Consider the following 8,161-nt stretch of genomic DNA (forward strand, 5'->3'; position numbering starts at 1 on the left):
GTGGTCGGTTGTATGTAATAGAGGTCGCCCAATTTAAATAAATTACATATTCTGTATGCAGCTGTTATGGAAAGAAGATTGTGTGCTAATTCAGGCCATGCATGGACATGAATTTTCTGGATCTGCTCCACATTTAGAGAGTCCACCTCTTGTGTAGCCTTGCAGTCTGGAACAATGGTTCCCAAGCTGGGGGTCAGATTCAAACCAAAGGGTCCCAAGACATTTTTTTTTTGTTTGCTTGTTTGTCCTAATAGAACACTTCCATGTGTCCTAATGTCACACTAGAGGGACATGTTAGGAAAGCAAAGTCTCTGACCCTGAAAATGAATGTGCATGGAAGAGGTGCCACACTATTTTTTTTTTTTTTTTTTTTTTTGTGGCCTTGGAAATTCTGATTGTGCAACCGCTGATTATATTCTTTAATTTTAAGGAAAATAAATTTGCCCTCTCAGTAAATGGTCCAAAGTTCAGCTCTCTCTCTGTGTGAGCCCCTCCTTGTGGCTAAAAGAGTTTACTGCCCCCTCCACCTTCACCACTGTCACAGGTACATGAATCCAGGCTCTAACCTGTATGAGCCACAGGTGACAGAGGGTACATAAAACAGATACGCAGGAATTAAAAGTCCAGCAGACAGGGATTAAATACATGACCATAAATAAATAAATAAGCGCTCATACCTTCACAAGAGACGGTGACGTCACGTGAACTGACCAATAGGAGGCGGGCAGCCTGTGACAGTTTGACAGCCGACGATCATCTGCAGCGACTGAAAACAAAACACAAGAATGTTTCATAACTTTTCTTTGGTTCATTGGGAAGAAATGGATTTCACTATTGAGGTCTCTCGATTTGAACGTTGCTAAACGACGTGGTTCCTTGATTTTATTTTTTATTTTTTTAATTCCCAGTCGACTGTTTACTTTTTTAAACATGGTGAGTTTGACGCTATCCTTCCAATAAAATGTGGCCAGTTTATTTTCGTGCGCTTTGTGTCGTTTAACCCATACACCGCGCTTATGGACCAATTGCTTTTGTCCACTTTGCCCTACAGAGACCCGGGTGGATTAGGTGATTTAGACGGGCTTTACTTATGTGCGGCGCTTCATCTGTTGCGGATAAAATTAGACTCCTGCAGCGTTAGAGATCCTGTGTCACTGTGGATCTGATGAGTCCTGAGGAAAAAAGCTTGAGAGACAACTGTCAGGGTCTATAAGTGCTTTACAAGTGCTTTGTTGTGCTTTTAAATGGTCATTTCACAAAAATAGTTTTTCTAATATATTGTCTCGTGTTTTTTTTTCCCTGTCATTTGGGTGAACCAAACCTTTAAGGTCCCTACATACCTACACTATGATATGAAACTATCCAGCAGTATGACTCTTCTTATTACCTGATAATATGTCACAGGATGATGCTGAGGGCCCTCAGGCCTTGTGTGACCTCTGCTTGGCTCAGGTGTGCCACAGCCTGGACTCCCTGTGCAGCAGGCGAGCAGACGGCTCCATGAGCCTCATCTGGGCCCCGCTCTTCCCACAGGAGATGGCTGACCAGCTGCTGCATAAGATGGCAACTACAGGTAGGCCCTGGAGGACAGAAAAGGATCCAGCAACATCAATCAGCTGTGGGAAACTGCAGCTACTAAGTGACAGTAGTTCTGTGACAGATGGGACTTACCTTTGACCCAGCAACTTCACATATAAAGTGAGAATATCAATGTCCCTAACTCACCCTGTCACCATATGATTTATTAGTTCAGTGTACTATGCCAAGCAGAAATGATGGGAAAATTCTTCTCCGCAAACAAAAATGTGGTTACACTGATGCTACTTTTTCCTACAACATCGCTCTGTTTGCTTCTCCCTACAAGGGATACTGAATGACACAACTGTTGGGATTTTCCAAAACTGCAAAGAGCTGCGCCTGCGCCGAGCCTCCATCCGCTGCTGTCCAGTGTCTGCAGAAGCTTTCCGCCTGGCCCTCTGCCCTCACCGGCTCCAGGAACTCGATGCCTCCTGGGTCCCCGGGGGCCTCACTGGGGCTAACATTGTCTCAGGCCTGGCTTCCAACCTGGAGTGCAGATCCAGCCTGCAGAGGTTGTCCCTCAATGGGCTACATCTGGACTGGGAGTCTCTGGAGGAGGATGGAGGGGTCCGGGTTGGCTTCAGCTCTCTGCAGGGTCTGAGGACACTAAACTTGGCCAACACAGACCTGACTGATGCTGCCCTTGAGGATATCTGCGCTCTCCCTCAATTGGAGACTCTGGACATCTCCTGCAGTGCTGTCTCAAAGCTCACAGCACTCCTTGAATGCAAGAACACCCTGAGGTCCTTAATCGCCCACCGCCTGCGGCAGCTGGATATGTCACCTGCCAGGCTGCTGTTTGTCCTCAGCCAGCTTCAGGCTCTCAGGCATCTGGACTTTTCAGATGACCACTTTGCTGTGGATGACAGTGATGGAAGAGATGCAGATGAGACAGTGCGGCAGCTTCTGGAGGGGAGTCCCCAAGTTCTCCCTTCCCTTGTCTCTCTTGACATCTCTGGGCGGAAGAGAGTCACTGAAGCAGCAGTCAGTGCGTTTGTGGAGTCCAGGAGCGGGCTGGTCTTCTTGGGCCTGCTAGCTACTGGGGTTAGCTCCTGTGACATCCTTTCCTCACATGAAAAACTGAAAGTAAGGATCCAGTTCAAGCATCGGGCACAGTCGATGCTAAAGTTTGTGAGACGTCAGGACTTCATGAATGTCACGGGCAGACACATGAGCTTGACTCGCACATACGTTTCTCATTTGAATTAGACCAGAGGCTCCTTTTTATATATTTACTGAATATGCCCACTGCATTTCCCGTCTCTCTGACGCTGCTCATCTGCTGTGAATGTTCAGGTAACTGGAGAGGCTAATGAGAACCAGGTGTGTGAGGCCCTGAGAAGGTACAGAGACAGGGAGTGTTTCATACGAGAGGCCCTCGTCCATCTCTACAATCTAACCACAGACATTGACAAACCGCGACCGGATATGCTGAAGGTATTGTAGCCTGGGTCCTTCACTGAAATAGACGTCAAATAGAACATCTCGACTAGAGCTGGAACAATAAGTTGATTAAGTGAAAAGGTGATGAACAGAAAATTAATCCACAACTATTCTGATAATCATTTCAATCCTTTTTCAAGCAACAATGCCAAACATACTCCAGTTTCAGCCTCTCAAAGGGGACAATTTGCAGCTGTTTCTTTGTCGTATATGACAGTAAATTCAGTATCTTGAGATTTTAGATTGTTTTTCAGAAAAGCAAATTCAACACGTCACTAGTTGCTATTTGTAAGGAGCATTATATTTTAAAACAGCTTTTCCAAGCTCAGTTTGAACATGCAGCACAGCTAAAGTTAAATTGTCCTGTGATCTGACATTATAATTACTGTACTTAGATGTGATCACAGAGCGGAAGTAATGCCTTACAGAGAAAGAATACAATGCAGCTTGGCTTGGTGAGTAGTTGTAGGAGGTAGGAAGGCGTCACTATAATACCAAGCTTTAATTGTTCTAGACAGTTTCCAGTTTGACAGCCCGCTGCCAAGTCACAAATACAAACAGTTACTGGTTCTAAAACGTGTGATTCTGACGCAGACCCTCTGTTTTCCTGTAGCTGGTGCTGAGTGGGATGCAGAGCCACCCCACCTCCCTGCACATCCACCTGGTGGCCACTGCGTGTGCGTTCAACCTGACCACTCAGGACCTGGCAGAGGCCCTGCCTGTCAGCCTGCTCACCTCCACTGTCACCCAGCTGATGTTCGCCATGAAGACCTTCCCCAACCACCAGCAGGTCAGGGGTCATGGCTCAGCTCACAGATTCACGCAACAGGAAAATGTAACAAAGAGTGACAACGGGCTTGCTACCAGCTGACTTATCATGCATCAGATTTTGACCTAATATTTGCTTCTTTAAATGGTTACAACTCCCATTCGGCCACTTTTAGACAGTATTTGTAGCTGCACTATAAAACCCCATACACACATTTACTCTCATATACTTTCTTCCACCCATATGTTTCTTCAATTCATAAATTATTTCATCTCTCCAGGTGCAAAAAAACTGTCTGCTGGCTCTCTGCAGTGACTACATCCTCCAGGATGTCCCGTTTGACAAGTTAGTTTGCTTTCACTCACTTATAACATGACGTACGAGCCCACGATCATGCAGCAGCCAAGATAATCACTGTGCTAATAGCGTGGCACTGTAATGTTTTTCCAGCAGATTGTGATCCAGCTAAAATATATTTTGCTGTTAAGTCTAACTGCCAAAAGAAATAGTCCCTCCAGATGTAAAAATGCAGACCTGAACTTAGATTTTCTTGAAGCTTGTCTGTACATTATTGGTATATTTTTGTAATACTGTGTTCCTTGTACTCATGCTGTGATCATGGCTCAGGTATTTAGCAGCCACCCTGGTGATTAACTGGCTGAGCAGCCACGAGGATCCGACTCTTCAGAGGATGGCTGTGGCTGTCATCTCCATTCTGGTGGCCAAGGTCAAGACACACTGCTCACTTACTGTGCATTAGTCCGCTGCAAGAAAATAGTATGGCAGCTGTTAGTCCCCACCTGTTGAGAGCTCCTCGTTCAGCTCCTGTACCTCTGTGACACTGCTTTCAACAGCCAGCTTTGTACTTTCATTTAGTCCTGTTAAATGGGGCCAATTTCCCTGCGGGATAAAAGTACTGTTTGCTCTAGTCTGACATTTAGAAAACTGTATAAAACTCAAAGAATAATTCGTAATTTGTTTAATTTTCAGTTGTCCACCGAGCAGACCGCTCAGCTCAGCAAGGACGTCTTTATTATGAAGGTACATTTACACTTTCAGGGTATTTAGTTTCAAACTTGAACCACGTTCCCGGCTTAGCACTAGATAGGCATGAGTGTATTTCTAGTTCTCCCTCTCGCTCTCTGTCGTTCTCACCTGCTGTTTTTTCCATTACCTACTGTAAATACACATCTACTCACTTTCACTGTCACCCCATTGCTCCATGAACTCGTCCTTCTCAGTTTGCTGTTACTACATTATTCAATCACCACTCTATTTCTCTCATTGTGTATATAATCAAGCGTCTCTCTGCGCTGCAGTTATTTACTTCTATTGCATGTCCAGTGCCACATATTAATATATAAATCATTATAAATCATTTTATCCAAAAAATAGAAGCTGTATTCAATGCTGAACACATGCCCGCCAGAGGATGTTTCCCTTATTTCTATAAATCTATTTACAAGATATGGATATTACCTTTTTTTCTGTCTTTCTCACTTGCTCTCCTCCTTGGCTCTGTCTAATAGCAGCTGCTGGCTATCGTGCAGCAGAAAGCCATGGTGGGAGTGGTGGACTCCACTCTGAAGTTTGCCCTGAGTGCTCTGTGGAACCTGACGGATGAGATGCCCGCTGCGGCCCGCAACTTTATCGAGTGCCAGGGCCTGGAGCTGTACGAGGAGGTTCTGGAGGTAGAGGAGCCTGAAAATTGTTCTGATATATACATGATGAAAGTGCACCTACATGGAGGGTCACAGACACACAAACATTTTGCCTCTTATTCTGTCCCTGTTTTGTTGCAGTCCTACTACTCTGAACCTTCTATTCAACAGAAAGTCCTCGGCCTCTTGGTGGGTACTGTGTGTGTGTATATGTGGTGTTAACAGTTGTGAATGTTTTGCACGAAAATGTGTTTTTTAATGCATTAGCTGCATGGCAATGTCTACCAAAATAAAATAATTCTCATTTTCATTTTGCAGCCGTTCCCAGATTCAGAGCTTAATACTGTTACAGCAGGCAGCATTTAAATTTGGGAGTCCTGTCAAGTAATTTTCCTAATACCCCGAAATATTTGAAATTAATTTGCCACTGGAAGAAACAACATGAAGCAAAATGAAGTTGATCTATTCCTGTAACCTTTCTGCCAAGTCACATCCAACATTATCATTCCTGTCATCACTGCTATCATTTCTCTCCCTGTGCTGCAGAACAACATAGCAGAGGTGGAGGAGATGCAAGCAGACCTGTTGGAGGAGGACCTGCTGGAACACATCCTCAGCCTCCTGAAGGACTCCCAGGTGGAGGTTGGCGTCCGCTACTTTGCCGGGGGGATTCTGGCGCATCTCACCTCCAGACCACAGTCCTGGACCTTGGGCGAGGAGCTCCACACTACCATACTGAAGCAGCTGGTGTGTGTTTTGGATGCTGGTTTTCATTTAACAGACAATAAAACTCACCTTTGGCTCTTTTCAATGCGCCTCTCTTTCTACGCAGCATACTTCCATAGTGACATGGGCCCAACTGGAGAGAGAAATGGTCTCTTACAGGTGAGAGAAAAGCAAACTGGATTAAACAGACAGAAAGCTTTTCAGAAGCAGTCATTTTAAATGCATTTACTCATTCTGTCTGTTCAGTTCAACATCAAACGTAAGCTACATGTTGCATAATGCTTAATTTAAATTCCTTCCTATCAATTATACATCCTACATTCTTTCTGTAACCTCTTACATAACATTTTGCCCTGTTGTTGCTGATTTAATGCATATAATGTACACATGGTATGAAACACTGAGTACGTTTAGCACAATTGTAAGAACCTGCATAGATAATTTTTTTGGATATCTGCTGAGGTACCATGTAGGGATATGTCCCACAGAATGCTACCATGAGCGCTAGAGAGGGCTCAGGCAATCACAAGACAACATTTTGAAACCTCAGTTTGCACTTCCTGAATTGTACTGAAGCTAATGAAAATCGACCATCTGATACTTTGCACAAGTCAATTTAAAAGGTCAACAATTATTTTAAAATACTCTTCAGCTCTTAGCGTGCTGTCTTATGATGTCCGCATTCCAGGTCGTTCCGTCCATTTTGCCCTCTGCTTCAGACTTGTCAGCCCTCGGGAGTGCAGCTGTGGGCAGTCTGGGCCATACATCTGGTCTGCAGTCAAAACAGTAAGACACACAAACACTACTGTGGAGATCTCAGGGGATGTTTGATGGTGGGGAGCACAGAGGGACACGTAGGGGTTATCGTATGTGTATTACAGTGCCCATATAGATAAATAGGTAAAATAGAACTGATTATCCTTATTTCTTTATATACTTTGTGCTTTCCACAAAGTAATACCACCATAATGTTAAATTGATTCGAATGGACCTGTCTGGTTTAATGACAGTCAGTTGGTGTTGGGGTCTATTCCTCTCTCATCTTCTTCTTCCTCCTCCATCCTATAGCATCACATTACAGCAGCATGCTGGAGAAGGAAGGTGTAACTGAACTGCTGAAGGCTTTGGCTGCACATCCCGACACACACCAAGACATTAAGGGACTCTCACAGAGCATCTTGCGAATGGTAGAGCAACAACAGTGTCACTCAGGGGCTTTCAACAACCAGACGGTGCCTCGAAACTCCTGACAAAAGTTTAAAAGAATGTATTTTATTTGACTTAATGTCTTTGAGCTGTGATGGAAAATAGATGCGATATAGAAAGAGTATAATCACTGGTTGTGATTATAAAGTTTATCCTGTCATTGTCTACTTTGATAATGACAGAGTGTTTAGATCTTAGAACTAAAAATGTTTACATTTATTTGCACTATTTTTAGGTCAAATTGCTGCTAGATTTAAACATGTCTGAGCTTAATGAAGTGTTCCAAATAAACAGAAGCTGAAGACAAAAGCCTGTGCCTTAAATCACGCATAGATCCAAAACCCGTCACTAGAGGGTGCTTTAGTACTGTAGCTTCAGGGGCTGTTCAAGTAAAATGTTAAGTCATTAGATAGAAAGATTCAAGATCATACATGGTAAGTGACAACATACGAAAGCAGCCCCAATCAGCTGAGTTTCTCTGTCTGTAATGAGGGTCTCCTCATAAAGCAGTCATGCTTGGAAATAAGTTATCTCTCCTCTCATCTGCTCTGTCCCACCCCCTCCCACCCCCTCCCACCCCCTCCCACCCCCGGTGAGATGATGCTGAATTCATTATATTTTATGTAACACAGCTGGAAGACAGAATTGCTCGTAGGCATCTACAGAGTCTATTCTAAGTTGGCCTATTAATAATTCCTTTTTGAAACTGGATTAACAAGCTCACATGAATATTTGAGCCGCACCACCACGTTCAACTTTTAAGTGTCAAATCCCCTGA

General features: G+C 44.1%; 1 protein-coding gene across 3 annotated transcripts; it reads left to right on the forward strand.

Annotated features, from left to right (window-relative positions):
• Nucleotides 1–756: 756 nt before the first annotated feature.
• On the forward strand, nucleotides 757–7,669 carry LOC121193112 (protein zyg-11 homolog). Of its 3 annotated transcripts, none has more exons than XM_041055251.1 (14): nucleotides 757–933; nucleotides 1,405–1,573; nucleotides 1,865–2,664; nucleotides 2,875–3,015; nucleotides 3,635–3,811; nucleotides 4,071–4,135; nucleotides 4,418–4,517; nucleotides 4,781–4,831; nucleotides 5,320–5,481; nucleotides 5,593–5,640; nucleotides 5,998–6,198; nucleotides 6,284–6,336; nucleotides 6,866–6,963; nucleotides 7,246–7,669. In XM_041055251.1, exons 1-14 carry the CDS (start codon nucleotides 931–933, stop codon nucleotides 7,425–7,427), a joined length of 2,250 nt encoding a protein of 749 aa, XP_040911185.1. In that variant the 5' UTR covers nucleotides 757–930; the 3' UTR covers nucleotides 7,428–7,669. The 3 variants fall into 3 exon arrangements, with proteins under 3 accessions (XP_040911185.1, XP_040911186.1, XP_040911187.1); XM_041055252.1 differs by having other exon boundaries at nucleotides 1,865–2,622; XM_041055253.1 differs by having other exon boundaries at nucleotides 6,897–6,963; nucleotides 7,246–7,435.
• The last annotated feature ends 492 nt before the right edge of the window (nucleotides 7,670–8,161 follow it).

Source organism: Toxotes jaculatrix, chromosome 14, assembly GCF_017976425.1.
Source record: "Toxotes jaculatrix isolate fToxJac2 chromosome 14, fToxJac2.pri, whole genome shotgun sequence".
In the NCBI taxonomy this organism is placed as follows: domain Eukaryota; kingdom Metazoa; phylum Chordata; class Actinopteri; family Toxotidae; genus Toxotes; species Toxotes jaculatrix.

Bases quoted from the DNA above. Each gene is read 5' to 3' on its own strand.
- LOC121193112 (XM_041055251.1), top strand. The intron at 3,016-3,634 runs GTATTGTAGCCT...GTTTTCCTGTAG, and splicing joins CGCGACCGGATATGCTGAAG to CTGGTGCTGAGTGGGATGCA. The intron at 6,337-6,865 runs GTGAGAGAAAAG...TCCGCATTCCAG, and splicing joins AGAGAAATGGTCTCTTACAG to GTCGTTCCGTCCATTTTGCC.